The sequence below is a fragment of the Vigna unguiculata genome, chromosome 5 (genome assembly GCF_004118075.2).
Source record: "Vigna unguiculata cultivar IT97K-499-35 chromosome 5, ASM411807v1, whole genome shotgun sequence".
Classification (NCBI taxonomy): domain Eukaryota; kingdom Viridiplantae; phylum Streptophyta; class Magnoliopsida; order Fabales; family Fabaceae; genus Vigna; species Vigna unguiculata.
Window position 1 is genome coordinate 1,234,475 of NC_040283.1, and position 26,889 is coordinate 1,261,363.

Consider the following 26,889-nt stretch of genomic DNA (forward strand, 5'->3'; position numbering starts at 1 on the left):
ACACACAGACACGATAGCGCCTGTGTTACGCTAGTAATAATAACAAAAATACTAATAATTACGATAACAATTACCAATTAAAACTCCATTTATAATTAAAAAAATTTAAAACAATTAATGAAATCAATTAATTGATAATAAATCTTTAGAAACTAATCATATAATTATTAATTACAAATGCATAAGTTTAACCGATTTCAAAATATGGAATAAAACAAAATCCATTCATAATTAGAACATTAAAAACAATGAATGAAATTAATTGGTCAATTAATAAAACAATTTTAGAAACAAATCATATAATTATTAATAAAACAATTTTAGAAATAAATCATATAATTATTGATAGTATAAATCTATTCCAATTTGTACATACTTGAGTTAATACATAACCAATGGTCTGTAATTGTTTGAAAAAAAAAAATCCTAAGTTGGATACACATTTTATTTTCACATTGTTCTATTCATGGATTTCGGTCATCTTCAACACTAATTATAGTAATAAAGATGAGAAGGTTACAAAATATATTATAAGCTAATAAAGCTTTGGACAATATTCCTAGTGTCTAGTTTGAGCACCCCCAAACTTTGTATCTGCTATGACAATTCAACCAGGTGTTTGAATTGTAATTTATTGCATTGTAATTCTTTGAATTTCTCTTCCATCATCATCATACAAAACTGTTTCTCCTTGTGCATGTTGCTCTTCCAAAGGACTAAAGCTTTTGTATGCACTTGCTGCACAATGAAAAAGCTAATGAAAAATTTGATTAACAAAAGATTATCTGCTCCAAATATTTAAACTACCAAGTCTACTTTAATACTTTAATTTATCGTAGAATGAAAGAAAGAAAGAATAACACAAATTCTGAGAGATAACATGATAAAATTTAAAAAACATGATATCATTTGACTTAATCTCTAATATCATTTGCTAAACTTACCTATGTCAAACAAAAACTTGCAAACAAAAGGCTAGGCTTACCATACCTTCAATTCTTTTACACTGAAAGTCACATCTATTGGATCTCCAATATCAACATACTGCAAAATTTCTTCTTTAGGATTTATCCACAGCTGGGTGTGCGCATCAATATAATGACATCCACACACATAAATATATACAATTTGCAATATAGTTACCAACAAAAGAATCCTCTTCACCTTTGGTTGGATATTTCCATATAACTTTGAAGTTCAACGGCCTTTCCACCAATCAACATAATGGTGTGTTGAGGGTGACCTTTGCTACAATTTAAAATCTATGACATGAATGTCGGTTACTACAACAAAATGAAATGGTTATCTAAAACTAATACATGATATTTGGTATTATGTTTAGAGTAGAAAAACGTATGAAAAAGGATTAGATACTTAGAATTACATGGTGATATTTGGTATTTTGTGGTGATATTTTTATAATCATATTCCATGATTTTCATCCAGTTCTCAAAGTTCCCAATTTTGTATGAATTCATATGAAAGTTCATAGCAACCACACTTCATAAAAGTAAAAAATTAAATAATAAATTAAGCACATATTATACTTTGGATACCGTGAGTTATTTGAGAACAAAAAGCAACCTCCTTATCAAACTTGTTAGCCATCCTATCAGATAATTATGGGAAGCCCTATGATCAATGCTTCTGCCATTGTACCCGTCAATCCTGAAAATTTCAAACAAATAATGAGCCTAATTGCAAACAGTAAGATGTGAAGGAGGACTTAAAATATGAAATTGCTATAACTTGATTTTGTTATGATGCAGCCACAGACTTCAATCCATTTGGTCAGATGGGTTTGAAATCCTCTAATCTACAAAAGCAAGAAACAATTTCAATGAGTGACACTCTGTTATGCTCATCTTCATCTTGTACAAAAACCAAGACAAAAGTATACACATATATTAAATGTACCACTCCATAGTAACAGAACCAACAAAATAAGATAACATACGAAGATAACATCTAAAACATACAAAGCTACGAAAAAACCTTCTTCTAAAACGAAGGTTATGAAAAAACTACCTTGAAGATTCGGGTTAACACAAAAGAAGGAAAAAAGCACAAAAAAAATCAGTAATTACTGCAGGAAATCTCATAACAGGGTCTTGAGGTTATATCTCCGCGGACCTAGAAGAAACTCAACTCAAAATTCAAGTAAATAGGATTGAAAGCTAATGCTTGTTTTAGACTATCATACAAAGCAAACAAATAATTCATCAACGACATTCATAACAAACACAAACAAAAGCTTTTTACAACAAAATTTAGCAAACCCCTAAGTATAGAACAAAAACATAAAAATATACCCAACTAACTCGACAATAACATTAGAAAAAAAAATACCCAACAAACCTCCGCATACCCAAAAGAAAGTCAACTCAAGATCTAAGAACAGATGTCTAGATATATATCGCCGAATAAAAAGTAGAAAAATACCCTTTGATGAAGGAGACCTGCAGAGACGAAATAGAAACAAAGTTCAGTTAAAAAAATAGAAGAAGAACAGCAAGATCTAAGAACAGCAAGGATATCTGGATATATTTCACCGAATAAAAAGTACAAAAATACCCTTTGATGAAGGAGATCTGCATAGACAAAATAGAAACAAAGTTCAGCTGAAATAAAGTCTTTCACGAAGAAGGAGAAGGATACACAAAGAAGAAGGATGCATGAAGAAGAAGAAGAAGAACATAATAAAAAAAATTCAAACCTTCGTGAAGAAGAAGAAAATGGACAGAGAAACCATCTTGAACATAAAAAAGCTCAAAAAAAATTAAAGCTTTCATGAAGAAAAAGTAAAAGCAAATCTGAAAATGACATTCAAAAAGTAAAAAAAAAAAAAGCCAAGAAGGAGAACTAACCTTGAGGCCGAAAGGTTTTGTTATGGTTCTCTAAAGTTGCCTTTTTTGTGGAGGAAGAAGAATGAAAGTAACTTTTCTTGGAGAAGAAGAAGATTGATTCATGAAGGAAAAGAAGGAATAGTAAAAAAATTCAAACATTCGTCAAGAAGTAGAAGGTTGCACGGAGAAAATAACCACAACTATGCTTCAAGGGACAACCAACATTCAAAATAGCTTGGCTTGGAGAGGAAGAATAATAATTTCTGACTGCCAACGTCAATCACCAATTAATGCAGAAGTTATCATGGGCCAAAATACAAACAACAAAAAGACCAAAAAACCTCAAATTTGGACAGATGTCAACGAATGACAATGTCTAATTCAGTAATTTCACTATCCTAACATTTTCTTAGATATATAGTAGACTTTTTTCAAAACACATCTCATGTAAAGGTTTTTCGAAACACATTTCATATAAATGTATTATAAAAAACTCATTTCTGAACATAATTACAAGGGTTAAATTTATTTTTCTCTCTTAACGAAATTTTGGACCAATTTAGTCCTTTATCTTCTGAAATACGTAGATTTAGTCATTTTAATCAAATTTGAGTTATGTTTATTTGATGTTTAGTATGCATTTCAGGATTGTATTTAAGTTGTTTACAGTATTTGACATATTTTTGCTTTAAGATTAAGTCAAATATTATTATAAAATACATTCGAAATATTAAATAAATTTAACAAAATTTAATTAAAAAATTAAATTCATGTATTTTAAAAAATAAAATACTAAATTAGTACAAAATTTTAAAATAAATTAATTTCAAAATTTACTAAAAGAACAAAATCATATTTACTCCTAAATACAATAGTTGTTCTGTGTTTTAAAATAAAAAAATATTATAGATTGTATGATTTGAAACGTCTTTAAATTATACATTACAGAATATAGAATGAAAACTCTAAACTAAACTAAACTAAAAGACACATTGAAATTTGTAAGTGTACGAGGAGATGCAGTAAGAACAGCCTCCTCGAAAACGTAGTTTGAAAAAAAATACAAAAGAAAGAAGACAACGTATGAAAGCAAAAAAATGGAAAAGAATTAACATGCGTATTTTGATGTAATTCTTGATTTTTTTTTTTTTAATTTCGTATAAACGAGAGCTTTTAAACTGAGAGAGAGTAAAGAAAGATTGAAAAAAGAAAAATATCTGAGAAAAAAACATAATCGATGACATGAGAATGGTCCAGGAAGTATTATCCATATAGGGGTTGGGTTGTTAGTGGAAAGTGTTGACTATGGAGAGAATGCGAAGACGTTGACCTCTGTGGTTAGATACAGAACAAGGAAGCTACCGGTGCAGTGCAGTGCACCACGATTGGTACTTTGGTCCATTTCCAATCCAAATTGCAGAGTGCAGAGAAATGGCGGATACGATTGTGGTGTTTCTGATAGACAAATTGACGAGGCTGTTGGTGGAGGAAGCCAAACTTCTCGCCGGCGTGCGCGATCAAGTGGCGTCGTTGCAGAGCGAGCTCCGCTTCATGAATCTCTTCCTCAGGAACTCTCAAGGGAAGCGCAAAGAGCATGACATGGTGGCGGAACTGGTCAGCCAGATCAGAGACGTGGCGCACGAGGCCGAAGACGTCATCGACACCTACGTCGCCGGCGTCATCAAGCAGAGCCGGAGAAACGTGATCGGGAAAGTCGGATTCCGCGGTGTGGACCACGCGCTCATGCTTCACCAGGTGGCCGGGAAGGTCGACGGGATCAAGGCTCGAATCAAAGAGATCTTCGACAACAAACAGAGGTACGGCATCGAGGACGGAAAGAGGGGCGGCGAAGAGGAAGCGGAGCGGATTCGGAAGCAGAGGAGGGAGGTGGAGGAGGAAGAGGTGGTAGGGTTTGCGCTGGACTCCAAGGTTGTGATTGAGAAACTCACGGTGTCGGATTCGCGCCTTAAAGTTGTTTCCATCGTTGGAATGGGTGGTTTGGGGAAAACCACGCTTGCTCGAAAGGTATATAACTCTAACCGAGTGAAGAACATGTTTCCTTGTCGTGCGTGGGGTTATGTGTCTAATGATTATCGACCCAGGGAGTTTTTCTTGAGCCTTCTCAAGTGTTTGCTGTCCACATCCAAGTACAGTGGTTTGTTCAAGAAAAGAGAAGAGACGAGTGTGAGTGATGAAGAGCTGAAGATGAAGGTGCGAGAATGCTTAAACAGAAGCAAGTATTTGGTTGTGGTGGACGATGTTTGGCAGAAACAGGTGTGGAATGAGGTTAAAGGGGCATTTCCCGATGATCAAAACGGAAGCAGAATATTGATGACTACTCGTTGGGCTGAGGTGGCTTCTCACGCTGGTCCTGTTCCTCCCTACGCTCTTCCCTTCCTCACCAAAGAAGAAAGTTGGGAGCTGCTTTCCAAGAAGGTGTTTAGGGGAGAAGAGTGTCCTTCGGATTTAGAGTCTCTGGGAAAATTGATCGCTGAAAGCTGTGATGGGTTGCCACTTGCCCTTATTGTGATGGCAGGGATTTTGGGTAACAAGAAGTCACCGAGGGATTGGTCTAGAATCAAGGACCATGTCAATTGGCATCTTGGGAGGGACAACACACTCAAGGACATACTCAAACTCAGCTATGATTCCTTGCCCGCGAGGTTAAAGCCTTGTTTTCTGTATTTTGGCATGTACCCTGAAGATTATAGGATCCCCGTGAAGCAGTTGATCCAGTTGTGGATATCCGAAGGGTTATTAACACAAGAAACTTCTGTAAGCCAAGACATACCAGAGCCGGAATACATCGCGGAAGAGTACTTGGATGAACTGGTGGATCGAAGCTTGATCCAAGTGGTAAGTAGAACCAATGATGGGGGAGTCAAAACATGTCGGATTCACGATCTTCTTCGCGACCTCTGCATATCCGAGAGCAGGGAAGACAAGTTTTTCGAGGTTTGTGGAGAGATTGATTTTCAGAACCTCAATAGTTGTCCCCGTAAGTTGTCTCTCCAGGGTACTCTGTTTCATTTCTCTTCGAGTATCGTATCTGATTACACCATCTCGGCGACGCGTTCCTTGTTATGCTTCGGGCAAGAGGTGTACAAGGTTAAGGCAAATCACTGGAGATGGCTTCTCAAGAGCTTCAGGCTGGCTCGCGTGTTGGATTTAGGACGAATGAATGTTAACTCCATACCCACTGATTTGGAGAAGCTCATTCATTTAAGGTACTTGAGGATACACTCTCATAATCTTGAAACTATTCCACCTTCTATATGCAGATTGTGGAATCTAGAAACCTTGGATTTGAGAGGTTCGCCTATAAAATCCTTTTCTGGTGAATTATGGCAACTTAAACAACTAAGGCATCTTCTGCTGTTTGGACCCGTTGGGCTCCCAGAAATGCCCTCAGAAAGTAAAACCATGCCCAATCTTCAAACCCTCTCAACCGTGGCTCTTGATCCTCGCACAACATCATTGTTGGATAGTCGTAGGTTCCCAGGGATGACAAAATTGGGTATACATTACGAAAGACGCGACAAGTGCAATGCTCGTATACAGTTACAGAGCCTCCATCGCCTGAGCCATCTCCGGAAGCTGAAAGTGATAGGCACTACTGAGATTCCTCAAAATGCAAATATGTTTCCGTCGAACATCACCAAGATATCCCTCACAAAGTTTGGTTTCTTCAACTCCACTGTCATGCATATGCTAGGAAAGCTTCCCAACCTTCAAGTTCTGAAATTGTCATCGCAGACGAATGATACTAGATTTGACCTGCATTGTGCCACGGGAGGGTTCCTTCAGCTTCAAGTGTTTGAGATGGTTGCAATCAAGGTCAAGGTGTGGAGAGTGGACAGAGGTTCAATGCCACGTGTTCGTCGTTTGGTCGTCAGAAGCTGCAAATCCTTGACTCAGCTTCCAAAAGAAGTGTGGTCTTTGAATACCTTGCGGGAAGTTCAGGTCTTGTGGCCCTGTACAGAATTGGCAAAAGGACTCCAAAATTTGGTGATGAACAATGCTTGTAAGCTCGTCGTCTATCCTCTCTCAGCAAATGATGAATTAGATTTTCTTGAAATCAATGGCTAATCTGTTCAAATACGCTTCATTTTTTTCCTTGGTTCATAGAAAAGTGTGTTATTATATTGTCACGTTGGTCCTAACTATATCACTGCAGAATCGGAAGTAAATGAATATAAGATAAGTTAAGCAGTTGCTAGATTTCTTATCTGAAGGCCCACTTATTCACAGGTGAGTGAGACCTTTTCCCTCATTGTCTCTGTCATATTTAAAGCTTGATTCCATGATTGTGTCTTCCCTCAACAAGCATGGATATCTAATTTCAATCTGATTCATGCTGATTTCTAAATTCTTATTAACTAAGAATACAAATTGTTCTGTTAAATTGGACTTGGTTTAAGCAAAGAAACATGGCCATTCAACACCTTGCAGTCATTTTGGCGTTGGTTTTGTCTGAACTCTTTTTCCCTTCTCAAACTGCTGATAATTCGATAGAATTGGGTCATGCTTTAATTTTCCACTGTATTATTATATTAATTGAGAGTAACTTGGCATATTCAAAATTGAGCTTGAAAAAAGTATGCATGCATGCACCTGTAGCTTTATTATGGTGGATTTTATCTGAAGTAACTCCATATATTACATAAAATGTAATAGCAATTACAATACCCTGAATTGGAATTGTTTTCAATGCTTTAAACAAAATAAATAATATTTATTGAAAGTAAAATTCAATGTTTGTTGACCATGTACAGAATTAGCAAAAGGACTTCAAAATTTGGAGGTGAAGAAGACTGAGTCTAAGCTTGTTGTATATTCTTACAATCAATGAAGAAGTAGATTCTCCACCTTTTCCATTATTTGTGTGGACCAAGGATAGGGTCGGCGAGAATAATGGAGAGTTTTTCTATTATGATTGTAAAAATAATGCTAATTAGTGTTCCCATTACTCTAATTAAAGAATAAAAAATGTTTAACACGCTATCACACTTAATAAAATAGTTTTATTTAATAATTCTTCAACTAAGCACGTTTGAATGTGAATGAAGGATAACGAAATTACGAAATCACTGTTTGAAGCGATTGAAGCCAAATGAGTTTTTTTTTTTTTTTCCTTTAGGAATCTTATTTTAAAGATTTAGAACTTTTAAGAATATTTAGTTTTATGTCATATCGAATGAAACTTAGATATTTTATCCATATCTAAAACTAGTTTGAATAATTTTATTCTTAAAATAATCAATACTTTAAATCTAAACTTTATACGTTTCTAATAAAGTTTAGGATAAGATTATTGATATCCATATATATACATTTGAAAGAAATTTTAGTTAAAATTAAGTTAGTATGATTTCAAAATAGAAAGTATAACTTATATTGGATTGAAATATTATACTAAATTTCATCATAAATTCGTTTTTGGCATAAATTTTTATAAATACAAAGCACTTTAATATAAACTGAGGATGTAATTTTTTAATTTTCCCTTTTTATTCCTTTTATCTTACCTTGTTCGTAACCATTCAATTACAATTGTTCATTGCATAAACAGAATCAGAATGATATTTCAATGTCTGCACTAATGATCCGGCAATAATTGACTTTGCTTTCCATAATACAGGTAGAACAATATTTATATCATACGTCAAAATTAATCAATTCTAATTAAAACCTACAAAAACAGTTGAAAAAATTAAATTGAATTTGATCAAAATGACATCATTGAAATGCCATTTTATAAGTTAGTTTTTATTCTTCAAAACTAAATTACCTTAATCTGCAAATACACTGCTTCAAGGCTACTAATAAAGCCAATAGGAGAAGAAAACAAAAAAAAAAAATACACATGCTTAGTTAGTACATGACTTTTTCTCAATTTTGCTTTCTTTGCAACAAATCTTTATTTGTTGTGACTGATAAAAATCACTGCACAGAGGCTGCATCCAAGAAATTCCCATCCGAAGTGTTTATCTTTGGAGGTTTTCCCTTGATCATATGAATTAAACCCTTAGCCAATGAGATTTCATCTTTTGGACAAGGAAAACCAATAAACTTTATCAGTTTAAGATGTTGCAGTTCAGTGCATTTAGTCTCTTTCATTAAGCATGAATTGGTCCCTTCAGAAGAATAACTTTCAGGATCAATCTGCATATCAGTCAGTGAAAAATGAATTATGTCAGAAAGATTAACAACTAAAGCAGAACATATGTTCAATAAATCCCTTATGAGGACACATACAGTCACAAAAAGTTGCTCCAAAGAAGGACATAGTTTCAAGAAGGAGAATAAGGCTTCCATGTTCTTGTTACAGTTGTCAATCCACCATAACTCTCTTAATTTATAGAATTTGAAGCTCCCAGATAGAGGAGAAATCGATGGCCATATTAGTTCCTGCAAAAAGATAACCTTGCTGGAGTTACATTGTTCATAGCAGAAAAATTAAAAGATGAAACATCTTGGTCTTGATTCTCATCATTGCATCAGAGTTAAGAAGTGAGTTTTAGATCTAACTCAACTTTACAAAACCAATTTGTGAGATAAGGTTTGCATTCACTTGTATACTATAAATAAATTTGTCTTATCTCGAATCGATTTGGGATTTCCAACAATCACAAGTCATAAAAATATGCCTTTTGAGGTAAACCATGTATCTCTTAAAGTATTAAAAACTCTTTCAAGGAACAGACATTTCTTAACTGGTGTTCTTTCATACAGTTGATAATATTAATATGTTTAAAGAGCATGATTATCTGTTAATTATACCAGATCATTTTGATATCATAAGCATATTTCAAGTGATGAAAATGTGCATAGAAGTGTTAGGTTGAACCCATTTTACAATTTCTGAATGTACATACGAGAACTACCAAAAGAATTCAATTAAACAAACATGGCATACCTCAAAAGTCCATTTACACAGAGTAAGAACTTCAGAGTTCTTTATGGTTAAGAGGGTTGCATCAAAATCCTTGGTGGTGAAACCAGTGCAGCTTAATCCTAGTCTGAAATCAAGCATGGCATCACTGAGGTTGAAATGAAACTCTGGCCTAATCAAAGGAAGAGGCCCACGGTACCGAAAAGACTTGAGTTTAGAAGTTTTGAGATTAAGAGACTTCAACTCTAAGCAATCCAAGATGGTTAACATGTGAAGCTCTGAGGTGGAATCAACACTCAGAGATTCCAACCCTTTGCAGTGAATGAGCACCAAGTTCTGAAGGTGCTGCAAGTTTGAAACAATGGAAGAAGCTACCTCACTGGTGAAAGAACTCACTGATTTGAGGTAGAGGGTTTTGACTGATAGAGTGGAAGGAAGAGACTGGTATGGCTTGAACGACAAGTCATACTGGATCTCTTCCTTCCAAGTGGTGAAATCAAGCATTAGCTTACTGTTATTTGCAACAGTTGCCAAAACCACACTCTCTTGATCAAAGTGAAATTGAAGCTTTCTGGGGTGCTTCAATGGATCAAGCTCCTCAAAACTTGTGATGAACCCTGCAACAACACCTATGATATCTTCTTCACTTCCATGTCTCACAACAGCTTCATTCCACAGGTTTCTCCATCTGGTAGAAAGGAGAGTGGTTTCTAGTGCTGATTCGTTTGGCAGAAAAGAAACTATGCGACCCAGAATTTCATCAGGTAGATTACTCAACAGATCCTTTCCCATGTAATCTCTTCTTTCAATATGATCTTTCTTGCTCTCACACCACAATCTCTTCATCTATAAACATGTACAAAAATAACTGCACCTCACCTTTTTTCTGCTGTGGCCATAACTACATTTGCAACCATAATTTAAAACTATGAGGAGACACAAAAGAGGAAAGAGGAGGCCATTAAATGCTTCTTGAAAATGAACTCTTGTTTCATTAAGACGACACAGACTTGTCAATATAGTCAAAATGGTGTGCCACATTTGGTCGATGAAACAAATTTACTTTTCAGGAATCTAATATCCAAAATAGGTTTTTTCATAAAAGTATTTTAATAAGTAGATTAAAACTTGCCATCCAAAATTATTAAAAAAAACTTAATCAGTCATTTGGTGTTATATTCAAGTCTTTAATTCGATTTTGTTTTTATATTTGCTTTTAACTCAATTGAGTTTATATCTTTTAAAAATACTTATGACTTGATTCAATTGGTTTTGGAAGTATTATATGTTAAAATCAAAATTTTTCTTGTATTAAAATCTAGATTATATTATATTTTAAAACTTCTCTAATGTTGACACATGACACCTTCAAAATAAAAAATGACTAAAATTTTGACATATGATAAATTTAAATTTTACCATGTGATATTTTCAAACAAAATTAACGTGAATTTAACATAAAAACCTAATTAAATTCTTTTTACAAAATAACCAACTCAATTGAATTTTTAAAAAAAATAAGAATTCAATTGACTAAAAAGTAAATATAAAAGCTTAAATATAGATATCAAATTACTAATTAAACTATTAAAGTATATTTATTAAGTTATGATTCCGTGGTACCTAAAAAAAATGAAAAGATTTGTCTCCAATCAAACGAGTAGCTTCTAAAATGGAAAAATTAAACTTGTAACAATTTAGCTCGAGATCTTTCAAAGGGTGAAGCTTTCTTATAACTTGATGATTTGAATTGGGGAAAAGCTTGTGGCTATGGACAATGGACCCATTACATTTTTATTATTTCGTTTTTCTCTTACCATTGAGATTTTGAATGGAGAAAACCTAACTAGGACCGTTTCTATTACAAGGACTAGGTAAAAAAAAAAAAACAGATTTTGAGGTAAAGTCAAGAAAAAACAACATTGCTGATGGAAGTAACATACTCTGAGGATTTCGTGCTCCTCTTGGAATTGGTTTCTTCTAGAATGCCTCAATGTTCATTAATTCTTGTCCATTAATCTAAAGTTTTTAGCATAATTCGTTTTCACACATTTAAAGAGTTAGATAAATTAAAGCCAAAATAAGTGTTACAAGTTGAATTTTATAAAGATGTAAGTACAAAAGTATTAAATGTGAGTGATTAATGCATAACATAGGTGTGGACCTAAACAAAATAAATAGTTGTAAAGTATTTAGGTATTGAAAAGAGAATGATGTGTGGGAAGAAATCTCTCTTCACACGACACTTCTTTCTATGAAAAACTTGGAAAATTTATGAGTTGCAAAACTCTTAGTCATAAAAATAATGGTTTCATATCTGTTTATGTGGACTTTAATTTTCTATCCTATAAATTTGATTTTATTATTTAGTGAATTTTAAAATAGTTTTTAAGTACATTCTTACATGTTTCTTAAATCTGTAAAATTAAATAGATCAAAAGAAATTGAATAAAGACTGTAAACAAAGTGAAACATGAATCTGATAGAGATTTACTTAACCTATGTATAATACATATATATGAAAAAAAGTTGTTCATAGTTTTTTGTTTATGGCATAAATGAAAATCACATATGTTTCACTCATAATAATAGTTTAAAATCATGTTATAAATTTTTAAATTAAAATATTATATAAAATATACAATACTTAAAAGTATGGAAACTATGTTTAGTTTAGATTCCTAAATCATACGAGACTATCGGTTATAACTATGTTATGGTATTTTTAATTTAATTTCATCAAATAGCTCAAAAGTAATATGTTAATTTAAATAAAAATAATTCACAAACATTAAATTTTTATACTTATATCAAAGGTGATATCACATCTCTTACAAAGAAAACTCATAAATAAGAAGTGGTAACCTTTTAAGTTTATTATCTATAAAACCCCAGCAATAATATACTTACAAAATAATATAAATTTTATACCATAATTTCAAAAGTATGATAACTCAATTAAACACAATTTTTCAATATTTCTAAAATTTATTTGTTTCATATTATTACTCATTAATTGTTACTATTTTATATTTCTTTTATTTCATATATCTTTCCCAACTTTCCATATTGTTCTTAGTTGAGAATATTCCTCTCATATTTTATTCTTTAGTGTTTTTTTTTTTGTATTATTTCCCTTATTTTTCTTTACAAAAAGTAAAAGGAAACTCAAATTTTATTTTACTTTTATGCTTTCCTATATTTATTTGATTTTTTATTTTTTATTTTTTCTTATAGAACATGCGATTTAAAATATATCACATTAATGAGCAAAGTGAATTCATGGTTTAACATTATAATTCATTACATTACCCCTATTAAAGAGAATAACAGCAGAGAAAAGTTAAAAATGACTGCAACTCATTGGTCTAACAGTAAATATTACATCTAAAAATTCCTTGTTCATCTCTACAACACCAGAAAAAGAGAAATCTTAATTCCTACAACAGAAAAATAGAGTACTAAGAATCCTTTTAATTCTTAAACCTTCAGCAATTTTATTCACTCCTCAATATGAAGAACAACACAAGAACACATTAACATTTATCAGAAAGCAAACTCTAGAAGTCACTGCTTGAAAGAGGTTCATGACCATCATCACCAATGAAGATGTTATCATAGATAATTGCAGCAATGGCTGCACCAATGAATGGTCCAGCCCAATAGACCCAGTGATGAGTCCATTGCCATGTAACCACAGCAGGGCCAAAGGACACAGCTGGGTTCATTGATGCACCATCAAAAGCACCACCAACTAAGATATTGGCTCCCACAATCAAACCAATTGCAATAGGAGCAACAATTCCCACATTCCCTTTCTTTGGATCCACTGCTGTTGCATAAACTGTGTATACCAAACCAAAAGTCATCACAACTTCAAAAATCAATGCATTCCACACAGACACACCAGGGGACAGAGAAAAGCCTGATGTTTCCTGCAATGTACAAGTTACAAGTAAGAGTTTCAACCATGAAATGAGTGCAAAAGGTTAAAGCTGAAGAAAGATGAAAGGATTAAAGGGTTAAAGGGTTACCATTCCACCAGTTGCAGACTTGAGAAGAATGCATGCAATAACTGAACCAAGTAACTGTGCAATCCAATACAGAATACTTCTCAGCAGGGTTATGTTTCCTCCTATAAAGGCACCAAATGTGACTGCAGGGTTCACATGACCACCAGAATGGTTTGCCCCAACAGAAACAGCCACAAAAAGCCCAAATGCATGAGACAGTGATGCAACTATTAGACCAGTAGGTGTTGCAGGTCCATTGTTGGTAAGCTTGCCTATCAAAATAGCCAATCAACAGCTACACTCAAAATCCTCACATTGTTGAGCCTAAACAACACTAAAATAGAACACATGACAATTGAAACTCTTGTTGAAAATTTCAACTCTGGTTTAACAGTTTTCAAATGTTATTTAGCTAGCATTATTCAGAATGGAAGTGTAGAACTACTACATGTGTTTATGTGTGATTGTGAGTGCTACCACTTTGTCTTAAAGTTTTCTATTACTTAAGAGAAGTAAGAACCTTGATAGGGAGAAATTATTGCATGATCATCGATCTTTGTGCGATTAGTAATTTAATCTAACTTTATTATTCTTTCTTATGAATTAAATAAAAAAGCTAGGTTTTATGTCATTTAAGATTGATTGAAGCAAAACCACAAACACATAATGATTGTAGAACATATAAGAATGTAGAGGAAGATCCAATACAATATCTGACAAACTTTACACTAAAGTCTCAATTAAATTATAGGGTCAGTGTGTTGAACACTTAAAATTTACACTAAATTATTCTGAAATGCAATGTAACTTTAAATGGGACTAAGATAACTTTTTGGAGTGCTCACTGTAAGCCATGCCAGATCCTTCCCCAACAAAAACGAAAATGATCATGGAGAAAAATTCTGCAAATGCTGCTCTAATTGCATCAGGTTGGCCAGCCTCTGCAGGGGACCCAATTGCAATTCTATACATTGCCATTATTATTGGGTAGCTCAGGAATCAGAACCTCAACAAACAGAACAAAACTTAACGTGTTTCTGAATTTTCATTTCTATACAATTTGGTTGTGAATGAGGACTAACCGTGAGAGTTATATTCGCACTATGAACACCAAAATTAACGGCCAAGGAAAAGGTCAGCGACACGATGCAATAAAGCTTGCAGCTTGTAAGGACTAAGAAGTTGAGTCCTCATGGAGTGATAATTTGGCCAAGTGTGTGGCTGTTATGTGATGTTGGTGAAATCTGAGATCAAAGGATTCTTGCAAAAGCTTCTGCTTCTAACATTTGCAGCATCAGCGAAAGTAGCGGTTGGCCAAAATAGGTTGTTATTTGTGTGTCTAAGAATATATAGTAATCATCTTTATTTAGATACACAATGCAGTAAGATCTGAGTTTAATTGCCAAACAATTAGCCACACATGTTAATATATTTGATACTATTATTTTGACACCTAATAAATTTTTATATACATTTTACATCTACCATTTTATGCTTAAGTCTCTTTTAGTTAACTTTGTTAATAACTAAAATATCTCTAAAAGCGATTTGTCAAAAAAGTTGTGCATCTGGTTTGAAAAAAAAAAAAAAATTTCCATAGATAAGTGAAGAAGATGATTTATTTTTTCTGTGAAGTAGTTTACCATCTTCTTTTACAGGTTAAGAAAATATGGTACTTTTACACAATCAAGTTTGTAGACCAAGTTTGATTTTACCTTAAAACAATAACACCTTATTTACCCAAAATTACATTAAATACCTACAGAAACGACATCAAAAACACAACTTCATTCAACACCTGTATTAGGCTAATTTTGTGTTCTTATAATAATTTCTATGATAAGTATAATTGATTTTAAGAAAAGGAAAATAATTTATGGATCTTTAAAAAAAGTGAGTTGTTTTAGACATTTTAGTCTTTTATATTTATTTGTAACTATAGAAGTACTTTTCTCATAGAGTGGAAGGACGGAAAAAAAATATTTTAGAAGACGTGGTCGTTATTATTTATAATTTTTCAATCCACTAAGAATATCATTGCTTAAAAAGTTGCTCGCGGTATTTATTCTTACCTCCTTCAAAAGTAAACATTTACAGTGAAAGAATTTTGATATAGTACCCAGAATTAAAGAAAAAAAAATAAAGATTGGACACGAAGCACAAGTGCACAGAATATCTTCCGATCTTTATACAAGTAAAAGAGGGTTTAAAAAATGAATGTTATAAAAAGAGCAAGAATATTAACGAGGGAAAAACACTGAGGATTCAAGCAGCAAAAGGAATGCCTTCCAAACTATTGCTATATATTATATATACAGAGGTTACAGCTCTTGGATCTGAATTTTCTACAATTATGAGAAATCGAAAAAGAAAAAAGAAAATTAGAGTTATGAATAAGTTCACAATCCACGGTGGAGCTAGGGAGAGTGAAAAGGAAGAGCAGTAAAAGAGTTGCCTGACCTCAGAAGAATTAGTGTTGATTCCACTCTCTCTTGAGAAACAAATCAATACCAGGAATGGATAACACCCAGTCTAAGCTGCTTGCTTTCAAAAGAATTCAACCAAACCGACCAAACTCCAAAATCCTATATTTAACTTCTTCCTACACATCATCTATTTGTCCTAAAGTATTCAATTCCTATGCCTAGTGATGCAATCATTGCCATGTCGTCATTCACGTTGTTGGGAAAACCCTTCAGGTAGAGAGGTCGTGAACAAACATTTGTAGCAATTACTCACATCACATACTCCCATATTCTAAACAAGTCGATGCTGACGCAAGGTCTTACCAAAATGAGGTTGCATCAAGCGGACATACAAACCGTTCTTTGCAACCAATGAATCATGACTGCCTTCCTCCACTATCCGTCCGCCATTAAGCACTACAATATTGTCCACATGCCTCATCATTGCAGCCCTGTGTGCTATTAAAATGGTAGTCTTGTTTCCCATTATTAGTGTGTCTAGAGCCTCTTGCACCACTCGGCTTGACTCGGATTCAATTGATGAACTGGCTTCATCCAACAATAAGATAGGGGCATTTTTCAGCACTACCCTAGCAATTGCAATTCTCTGTTTCTGTCCTGGGGTTAAGTCAACGCCTCTCATCCCTATATGAGTGTCATAACCGTGAGGCAAGCTGCTAATGAAATGATGGGCATTTGCTATTCTTGCAGCCTCTTTCATCTCCGCTTCAGTGGCATTATGCCTTGCATATAGAATGTTTTCCCTTATGGTTGTTGAAAAGATAATAGGTTCCTGCTGAACAAGACCAAGGTGGCTCCTCAACCATCTCAAGTTATATAGCTTTAAATCCCTACCATCCAGGAAAACTTGGCCTGCAACTGGATCATAAAATCTCTCAATCAAAGATATTATAGTGCTCTTTCCTGATCCTGAAACTCCCACAACTGCAACCGTTTGGCCCCCGTTGACTTTGAGGCTAAAATTGCTCAATACCAACACTTCAGGACGAGATGGGTAACAGAAATCAACATTTTTTAACTCAATGCTTCCATATACATTGGGTGGCTTCAATGCTGAGCCATCATCAGGATCAATTTTAGGAACACGGTCTATAATTTCAAACACCGATATGAGGGATTTTCGTCGTTTTAGTATGTACGGAGCCAATCCAAAAGGCTCCACAAGTGCAAATGTTGCAAATGAGAAAACCATGTACTCTTTGAGTGCAGTGGGTGGATCCATGTAACCTCGCTTTATACATATGGCAGTGTACCAAAGTAGCAGGGCATTACAGGCAAAAAGTAGAAATTGTGAAAAGCCAAATGCAAAACCAATTGCCATCCCATGTAGAAAGCTCTGCTTAAATATTTTCTTCAATTGCAGCCTATAGAGCTCCATTACCTTATTACCAGCACAGAAAGCAACCACAGTGTAAATGTTCCTAACCGCATCTTCAAGGACCAAAGATGCCTTTCTGTGCATTTCCTGGATACCTCTTGAAAATCCAGCAAGCCAAAATTTCTGCAATAGTACAAACAGACTGCATTCAATGAGTTTCGTGCAAAGATTAAGTAAATTGACCGGACTCCTATTTTTCTTAGAAAGTCATTCATCAGTTCATACAATTAAAAGATTGAGAAAGCAAATTCACGTTGTATATCACAGATCTCATTGGTCTAGAACAGGTTCATCAATTTCATAACGCCCATTTTAAAAATAGTTATATTTCAGCTGGTGCAAACCTGGGCAATGGCAGAAACACAGAGAATTGGAAGGGTTGCAAAAGCCACTAGTGCTAATCGCCAGTGCAGCAAAGCCCCAATAAGAAGACCAACAATAACTGCAGCACTGTCCTGTATAAATATGGAAAGTCTGTTGCTAAAAGCAGCTCGCACAAAAGTAGCATCATTGGCCAATCGCATGGACAAATTGTCAGCACTGTTCTCCTCACCATCAAACCATCCCACTTCATTGCGAAGCATGGCTGCGGTATCATAGAAACAGGTTATGTAATGTTCAAAATCACACATCTTTTGAAAGAAATACACTGCAGAAAAGTAGTTATGAACCTGAGAACATCATTCTCCTAACTCTTTCCGTCATTTTCTCACCCATAATACCAAAGTAGAAATGCTGTAAAAAGTTGGCAACTACCGTCACAATACCCATGCAAGCAATGATCAAGCACCACTTGTCTACTTCCCGTTCCAGGTGACGGGTGTCATCAATTCTATAGTAAGCTGTCACCACAAGACCAATAACATAAGCAAGAAGGGGGTTGAAAGAGCCAAAGATTGCAGCTCCTATGCTTCCTAACACAGCATAAAGCCATTCAGCAAAACTAAGCTCAGCCAGTTTCCGCAGTGGTGGGGGCTTTTGGTGTCGCACACCCTTTGTTTCTCTCAATTTAACTGAAACATCATCAGAATGACTATGTAGTCTACTAAAAGTCTGTGAATGGGAGCGTTCACTTTTAGGATCAGATGTTAAAAGAGGTGAAACTGGAGATTCAGGATCAGATTCATTTGACTTTTGTCTCTGCAGAGTCTGAACATCAATCTTTGGTAGCTCGGGAAGTCTCATTTCAAAACTATCCTGCCTTCTTATTGATGGCTCCTTGTCTGCTGCATCCAATAGCTGTCCATTTTCCACCATGTGCTCAGGTGGTGGGCTCCAGACTTTTGGTGATTCTTGCAAGTTATAGGTGCCATCTGAAGGTCGGGATACATTAGACATTCTTTGAAGAGAGGGTGACTTAGTCATTTTAGGAGATGATGATTCTTTTAAGCTATGACTTGAAGAATCCTTTTCAATTTGGAAGCCCGCAGTTTCCTTGTAGTTTCGAACAGGCATCCTGGTGATAAAGAGTAAATCCATGAAAATGCCAGTATGGAAATGTTCAACATTATTCCAATAAAAAATGTTTATGCTGTAGTCAATGGAAATTTGAATGCACTAAAAAAAGTGTCAATATTATTAGTTCATTATTCTAAGAAATAATTCTCTAAACAAAATATTGATCCACGTCCATCATCGCTCCCAATATTTTAAGAGATCCATGTTATATTATGAGTAGACAAACAATAATGCATGGTGAAGGAATAAGTGTGATTTGTTCAAGAGACCTCTTGGGAAGTTTGGTTGCCTCTTCACATCGAAGAAGCTCTGCATATAAGCCATTCAGGGTTAATAATTCATCATGAGTACCCATTTCAACAAGCTGACCTTCCTCCATAACAGCTATATAGTCAGCATTCCTTATGAGACTAAGCCTGCGAGCAATTATTAGTGTAGAGCGTCCCAACATAAGCAAATCCAGAGCCCCCTGAACAGCCCTCTCAGCCTCAAAATCAAGTCCACCAGTAACCTCGTCAAGCAGAAGAATTGATGGATTTAGAAGCACAGCTCTTGCAATAGAAAGTTTTATTTTCTGCTCTTCGGTCAGAGCCAGACCAGCCCTGCCAACCTGAAAGCCAGAAGCTCAGTTTTGGGAATTAAAACCTGACTGCCACTTTAAGGAAACAGTTAAAAACACCATCCTAAAGAAAACATGATAAAGCAACCCAACCTTTACCTGTGTGTCATAACCTTTCTCTAATGAGCTGATAAACGTATGTGCTTGAGCTATTTTAGCTGCCTCTTCAATTTGATCCATGGAAGCATCCCTACCATAAGCAATATTGTCTCTTATACTCAAACTGAGTAAAGCAGGCTCCTGGGTGACTAATCCTATTTGGCTCCTCAACCATTCCAGTTTCAAATTCTTGATGTTCTCACCATCTAAAAGAACTTCTCCTGAATCACAGATTGACAAAAACAGTACAAATCTGTAAACGACCAAAACAGCACTTTGAATGCAATAACAAAATCATACTGTACAGTTGGAGAAATTTTACCTAATGTGGGATCATAAAAACGCTCCATGAGTGGAATAATACTACTTTTTCCAGAGCCATTTCTGCCAACAAGTGCTACGGCTTTCTTAGCAGGCACGGTGAGATAAAATCCACTCAAGATAGGGATTTCAGGACGAGACAGATAGCTGAAATAAACATTCCGAAATTCAATATTTCCTTGCACTGAATCCGGGGCAGTGCCATCATGATTAACAGATGAGGGTGATCGACTTATCATCTCAAACAATCTATAAGCAGCTATTCGTCCCTGATCAAATGAGTAGAAATTTGTAGCTGCTTGATTCAATCCCCTGAGTAAAATTAACAAATTTTAAGTAAAATAAATTAACATATAATGAAATTATATGTATTGGGTGGGATTGATACTTACAGGCCACTTAGAATAACAGCAAAAAGAGCTGTTATAATTTCACCACCATGCGCTTTTCCATGAATAATCAAGAATCTTCCAACCCAGAGTTGTAACGCACAAGAACATATTGCTAGACCATATGTAAATCCAAGACCAAGACCTTGAACAAGACTTATTAATATACCATATCTAAGAGTAGCTTGCAATGATGTTGCATATGAATACTTAGCCAAAGTTTCATTTGTAAATGCATACAATGTCCTTATATAGGAAACTGCCTGCAACACAATAAATTATTTATATTGAGAGTTGGTGGCACTAAAACACTTCATCATTCTTAATGTACCACTTCATATTCAAATATTAAAGAAAAATAAAGATAAAACTAAAGCATTTCTGATGTTATTAACAAAACAAAGCAATCATTCATTTTTACAACTTCAAACTGTTTCACATGGAATAATATGAGATGTAAAATGTAAATAGGTTACTAAAGTGGGAGTTATTTATCCCACAAAAAAAGAATCTGAATCAGTAAGACTTGTAGTTAAAAATGTAAGCTAGAATGTCAGTCAGAAATTCCATTAATTCAAAATGTAAAATCGTAACATAAGAGAGATTCCATTAATTTACTAAAGTGGGAGTTATTTATCCCACAAAAAAAAAAATCTGAATCAGTAAGACTTGTAGTTAAAAGTGTAAGCTAGAATGTCAGTCAGAAATTCTGCACTAAATACCCAAAGGAAAGAGGGAGATTCCATTCAGTTACTAAAGTGAGAGTCATTTGTCCTACCCAAAAACAACCCGAAGCAATAAGACTCTTGTAGTTTAAAATGTAAGCTAGAAAGTCAATCAGAAATTTTGAACTAAATACCCGAAGGATTATCATGCCAAAGGAACAGGATCTCATATTTTCACCTTAAAATTCCAACATGGCAACTCAAGAAGGAAAAATTGGCAACATATAAATTGAAACAAATACATAGCTCTTTTTCAATTTCAGAAATAGCTACAAGCACAAAGCATTCTTTTGAACCACCATTTACAATTTCATTTGCATGGAAGTTTGAGAATCTAGAACAAACCACCTTATGAAATGAAGGCTGCATTCCCAATAGTCCAAATTGAGCTAAAAAAAATGAAGACCGAATATGATATACAATTAAAGAAGGCGCCAACAGAAACAAATGAATATGCAATACCATCAAAAGAAGTGAAAGCCTTAAGGTTGAACCATTCCACATGTCAGCTTTAAAATTCGGAAGTACTGGTGTTATTTTAAATAGATAAGGTGGTCTCATTGAAAATTTGACAAAGAATACTATACGAATCTTAAAACCATCCATATGCCTATCTCATGCATACACATGGGAAAAGAAAAGATGAAAGTACTTAGGTCAATGTAATAAAATTAAAATTTCAACAATAAACAACCTGTTCAGCAATGCCAGCTGCTTCAGCATATGCATCTTGGATATTCTCTGCTAGCCTATGGAGGAATATGTTTGATATTCCTCCAGCAGCAACAATAAATGGACCTGTTCCTAATGTTAACAAAGCAATCTGCCAACAATTGATAATGCCAATGACAAGACCACTGAAGAATGTGGCCATATTATGAATATAATTTCCAACCTGTGTCATCAAAAGCGTGCAAATATATTATACAAGACATATGTCCAGAGATATTAACTGCAGAGAAGCTAATTTTTTATAAAGGAAGTAATTGATACACATGATTAGAACAAGACATACTTTTTCACTAAGAGCAGACTGGATAAGCAACACATCACTCAATACTTGACTCACAATGTCTCCATTGTTCCCATAAGTATCAAAAAAACTCATATCTTGATTAAGCAGTACTTGAACATAATTTGACCTGATGACAGCAGTCTGCCGTTCTCCCGTCAAGATCCAACACGAAACCTCTATTTCACAGGAGGGGGAGAGCATTAGAATAGCACAAGACTTAAAATGCAACATCTCATAAAACACATTTCCCATGATGAAAATTTCATTAAACATTTAACTTTACCAATCCAACCAGCAACAAAAACTCCCGCAGCAATATAAACAATGGTTAAAGCAAGCTGCGAAGTAAAAAAGAAGAAGCTAAGTTAGCAGAAGTCCACTGATTCACAAACCGAATGCCTTGTGGAAAACCGAAGAAAATTTCTCCCCTAAAAAGTTTTCTCATTTCAAAATTTCAAATAACAAAATTTTAAAAAGTTGAGATAAACCACGATAGCAATAGAAAATGAAGTAGAACTTCAGCATGCTCATTATGAAGAGGAAAAGTATGTTCCCCTGACTTTCACCCATCTCTTCTATATTAAAGGCCCGCCAAATAGTTGAAAAACCAAATCAATTGCATGGAAAAAGCATTACACTCTCTCCTCCAGGAGCTTAAAAGCCCAAAGACAAATAGAATATATTTTGAAGCTTTACTTACAACATAAGAATACCAGATTACTAGGAGTTATATATATCTAGCTTTTAAGGCTACTTGTGCACAAGAACCTGGTAAATGTTGCTAGAGCATAAAGCACCCAATAGCGAGCACCACCAAAACTCAGATAATATATCTATTGTCTGAAGGCCAACAGGGCAGAAGGAATATGGGCTTTTGTACGGAATGTATAAGGTGCTAAAAGATAATGTATCTGAATCAGATAATAAAAAAGGTAACTACAACGACTTTTGTTCAGTATATTAGCCTCTTCCTAATATTTCCTACCTGTTTTCACTATATATTCTTGACAAGGAGGAACAAAATTATAACCTACTTTACAAAAAAAAAATTGGGCAACAGGGCAGAAGGAATATGGGCTTTTGTACGGAATGTATAAGGTGCTAAAAGATAATGTATCTGAATCAGATAATAAAAAAGGTAACTACAACGACTTTTGTTCAGTATATTAGCCTCTTCCTAATATTTCCTACCTGTTTTCACTATATATTCTTGACAAGGAGGAACAAAATTATAACCTACTTTACAAAAAAAAAAATTGGGCAACAGGGCAGAAGGAATATGGGCTTTTGTACGGAATGTATAAGGTGCTAAAAGATAATGTATCTGAATCAGATAATAAAAAAGGTAACTACAACGACTTTTGTTCAGTATATTAGCCTCTTCCTAATATTTCCTACCTGTTTTCACTATATATTCTTGACAAGGAGGAATAAAATTATAACCTACTTTACAAAAAAAAAAACTGGGCAAAAGACAAATTACACGTAAAGTGTAGAAGATTATAACCACCATATCTGGGAATGAAACTTCAAACATTTTCAGCCCAATGAGATGCTGTAATTTTCATTTCATGATTTTGGGTTGAATTGGCTTGTGTCATTTAGCAGAAATATGGTCTTGTTATGATATTTTTTTGACATAGTACAAGGGGCCTTGAAGGATACTTTATTCTTTTACCTATGGAGGATGAGTTATAGTACAAGGGGCCTATTTAAAAAGTTATAACATTTTATGCTTTCTCAATAAAATGATCAGCTTCATAAATTACGGCAGAAAATTCCATCCAAGAGTGCCCTCACGTAATGAATTAAAACCCTAGGAGTGAAGTGTGATGGTTAGGCTTCTCCAGTACATGATCATGCTTTCTTTAATTTTATACTCTACCCAGATTTATTTTGATTGGCAGACAACAACACAAAACAATCCAACAAGATTCTAAATTATTGACTGTCTGAATTTTCCCCAAAAGATATCAACTACAAAGCCCTCTTACCATAGTTAATTTCCACAGCAATCAGACAGAAAATTAATATCTCTTCCTATTTTCTGAGAATTGTGGGTCTTTCAACATATCCTCTATGAAATTTCAAAGTTTTCCCGAACTTCAATACACCATAGTTTTAGAGATCAGAAACGTTGTAAGCTTGCAATGCATTCCAAGCAATTAGTTTTAGTACGGAATAGAGAAGAGAACCCACTTCCAAAAGCTCAGTCGCATACACGGTTTAAATACCTAGCTCCGTGACTCAAGTACCCAAGAGAGACTCACTCTTGTATCAACCATTGAGTTGAACCAACTACAAGTTGCTAAAGTAATGAAATTATTTATGACAAACTGTTATGGACAGAGCTGATACAACAAAATAACTAGCGCAATCTACAATCTACCTTTATCATTTTATACGACAAGAACAGGTCTACACAACATTGCACCAATACAAGAGAAGCAATTATGAAACCGAAAGTGCAATGATCGGCCCGCGAAAGTAATGAGTTTTCAAAACCAGACAACGCCACATGACAAAATCATCATAACTAAACATTTTTCTTGAACTCTTCATAGTCCAATCAATTAGCAGCAGGGGCCAATTGATTCAGAGAACGTGATTAGAGAAACTCTCCAATTTTCTACCCGCGGAAGTTACCACCTATTGACCAATTTAGTTCTAGACATCAAACCGAAGATAACAAGATTAAACGAACAACCAAAAAGAAGACACATTTTGATATGCATAGCTTAAACCCTAACAATAACTTCGCAAGTCACCAACTAGCCAAGTGAACCAAATCGAACGATCAGGACATAAAACTAAGTCTTATATTACCGATCATCACCAACCCAGCCAAGTCTAATTGTAACAAAGCTAGTCAGTAAATTCGATAAATAAAGCTTTCAACTACATCTCAACAGCAAAACATTGCCTGAGCCTTAAACAAAGGGGCAAAAAACATAAAAGGAGAAAGGTAGGGTTTGCGCACGAAAATCACAATCTAACCTCGGTGAACCTGTTAAACTGCTCGTGTGACGTGCCGAGCTCAGAATCCATCCGCAGCACGTGGATGATCTTCGCGAAATAGTGCAAGTAAACGACGAGCGCGGTGCCATGAGCCGCAGCGGCAAGGGAGCCGACGGTCATGAGGAACCAATCGAAGCGGTCGGCGCATGCGAAGAGCTGCGAAAAAGGAACCGCCCCGGGCGGCGGTTCGATCTCCTCCGGCTCCTCCATTTCCTCCTCCACCTCCACCTGCTGCGAGGCAGAAGTCTCGGCGCCGGGGTCCAGGTACGGCGACGGCGACTCCGGCGGCTCCGAGACCTCCGAAACCGGCGTGAGCGGTTGCACGTGCGGCGGGGACCAACCGAACAATCCCCTTGATATCATCATCTCTTCTCGCACACTCTCTCAACGAAAACACTCTACGAACGAAAACTCTGAATTTAGCAGATCCACTAAAAAATTGAAAACCCCTGGGTTATATCCGCGTCCCGTTATTTTCCTCTTCCGGCGAACGACGTCGTCCTGGCCTTCGCCGGCACCGCCGTCGCCGTCTCTTTTTACGGCCCCTCAGGGCGGAAACGGAGTTCGAAGAGGAGAAACAAACGTCGGCCGAAGCAGCACGCGAAATTCGTGAACCCTCTCCCGTTTTCTTCTTCTCCGAGTTTGAGAGAGTTATTTCAGTTTGGATAGGTTTAACGGTCAAACGCCGGCGTCGATGTGCTTTAACGTATTTTCCTATTTTATGACGATTTATTAACATAAGCTTAATTATTTATTTTTTTGTTTATGGGTTTATGCTTTTTAGGGACAGAAATACAGTGAGAGTGCGCTGTGGCGACAAAGGCATGCATGCAAACCTGGAAGAACGGTGAAGGGTGTTTTCGTAAAGTCACACTCTATAATGATGCATCGTGTTTTTGTTTTTGTGAAATTACGTTACGATCCTCTAGTGAGAGTCGTTAGAATTGACACGTGTCAGTGCTGGTGTGCCCAATGAAGGAGCGCGGACATATTTAATTTATATGTTTTAACTTTAAATTCATTATTAACGTCTTTTTTTAATGATTTTAAGCAGTTAAGTTGACAGTTTATTATTAATTAACCAAGTTGAAAAACTTGCTCATCATTATTACTAATGGTATATTAATTTTTTTTGGGTTAAATATATTTTTTAGTTTAAATATGTTTTTTTCCTTCAAGTTTTTATAGTGAATTTTAAAATTTTTATAGTGAATTTTAAAATTTGTCTTTTTTATTAATTTTATATCAATTTAGTTCTTCATCTTCTAGAAATGCGAAAATTTAGTCATTCTTATCAAATTTTATTAAGTTTATTTGATATTTTAAACGCATTTTATGATAATGTTTGAATTAACATTGAAGCGAAAATGTGTCAAACGGAGTAAACAATTCAAATGCTAACATAAAATGCGCTCAAAACAGATAAATTTAACAAAATTTGGTTAAAAGAATTAAATTCACACATTTTTAAAGATAAAGGACTAAATTGGTCAAATATTTTGAAAAGAGACTAATTTCAAAATTTACTGAAACTTAAGGGATCAAAAATATATTTAATCATAATTTTTTTAATCTATTTAAATTCGCAAAAACAAACAAAAAAAATAGAAAAGAGCAAATAGTGAAT

The 26,889-nt window shown here is 34.9% G+C and overlaps 5 protein-coding genes across 16 annotated transcripts; 1 reads left to right on the forward strand and 4 right to left on the reverse strand.

The window, feature by feature from the left end:
• Positions 1-381: 381 nt before the first annotated feature.
• On the reverse strand, positions 382-3,115 carry LOC114184812 (monogalactosyldiacylglycerol synthase 3, chloroplastic-like). 10 transcript variants are annotated; one of them, XR_003604613.1, is made up of 6 exons: positions 2,868-3,115; positions 2,575-2,591; positions 2,369-2,459; positions 1,750-1,816; positions 1,557-1,668; positions 382-1,248 (listed from the first exon to the last, which is right to left on the reverse strand). XR_003604613.1 is itself a non-coding variant. In XM_028072121.1 (4 exons), the coding sequence occupies exons 1-4, from the start codon at positions 2,595-2,597 to the stop codon at positions 1,613-1,615; spliced, it is 237 nt and encodes a 78-aa protein (XP_027927922.1). In that variant the 5' UTR covers positions 2,598-2,839; the 3' UTR covers positions 382-1,612. The 10 variants fall into 10 exon arrangements, 1 of the variants encoding a protein (XP_027927922.1); XR_003604611.1 differs by having other exon boundaries at positions 382-738; positions 991-1,668; XR_003604612.1 differs by having other exon boundaries at positions 382-1,668; positions 2,443-2,459.
• Positions 3,116-4,039: 924 nt separating this feature from the next.
• On the forward strand, positions 4,040-7,058 carry LOC114184838 (disease resistance protein RPP13-like). Its single transcript, XM_028072179.1, has one exon. It carries the CDS (start codon positions 4,278-4,280, stop codon positions 6,933-6,935), a length of 2,658 nt encoding a protein of 885 aa, XP_027927980.1. The 5' UTR covers positions 4,040-4,277; the 3' UTR covers positions 6,936-7,058.
• A 1,501-nt stretch (positions 7,059-8,559) lies between these two features.
• On the reverse strand, positions 8,560-10,737 carry LOC114184156 (F-box protein At2g39490-like). The gene is made up of 3 exons (XM_028071415.1): positions 9,766-10,737; positions 9,105-9,257; positions 8,560-9,011 (listed from the first exon to the last, which is right to left on the reverse strand). Exons 1-3 carry the CDS (start codon positions 10,585-10,587, stop codon positions 8,790-8,792), a joined length of 1,197 nt encoding a protein of 398 aa, XP_027927216.1. The 5' UTR covers positions 10,588-10,737; the 3' UTR covers positions 8,560-8,789.
• A 2,347-nt stretch (positions 10,738-13,084) lies between these two features.
• Positions 13,085-15,099, reverse strand: LOC114185812 (aquaporin TIP1-3). 2 transcript variants are annotated; one of them, XM_028073737.1, is made up of 4 exons: positions 14,837-15,099; positions 14,600-14,718; positions 13,776-14,026; positions 13,085-13,676 (listed from the first exon to the last, which is right to left on the reverse strand). In XM_028073737.1, exons 2-4 carry the CDS (start codon positions 14,643-14,645, stop codon positions 13,302-13,304), a joined length of 672 nt encoding a protein of 223 aa, XP_027929538.1. In that variant the 5' UTR covers positions 14,646-14,718; positions 14,837-15,099; the 3' UTR covers positions 13,085-13,301. The 2 variants fall into 2 exon arrangements, with proteins under 2 accessions (XP_027929538.1, XP_027929537.1); XM_028073736.1 differs by lacking the exon at positions 14,837-15,099 and having other exon boundaries at positions 14,600-14,828.
• A 919-nt stretch (positions 15,100-16,018) lies between these two features.
• Positions 16,019-25,988, reverse strand: LOC114183444 (ABC transporter B family member 20-like). Of its 2 annotated transcripts, XM_028070464.1 has the most exons (11): positions 25,242-25,988; positions 22,528-22,582; positions 22,245-22,420; positions 21,924-22,124; positions 20,508-20,767; positions 20,117-20,427; positions 19,795-20,015; positions 19,346-19,686; positions 18,290-19,074; positions 17,963-18,204; positions 16,019-17,741 (listed from the first exon to the last, which is right to left on the reverse strand). In XM_028070464.1, exons 1-11 carry the CDS (start codon positions 25,626-25,628, stop codon positions 16,512-16,514), a joined length of 4,209 nt encoding a protein of 1,402 aa, XP_027926265.1. In that variant the 5' UTR covers positions 25,629-25,988; the 3' UTR covers positions 16,019-16,511. The 2 variants fall into 2 exon arrangements, with proteins under 2 accessions (XP_027926265.1, XP_027926266.1); XM_028070465.1 differs by lacking the exon at positions 22,528-22,582 and having other exon boundaries at positions 25,242-25,315.
• Positions 25,989-26,889: the final 901 nt, after the last annotated feature.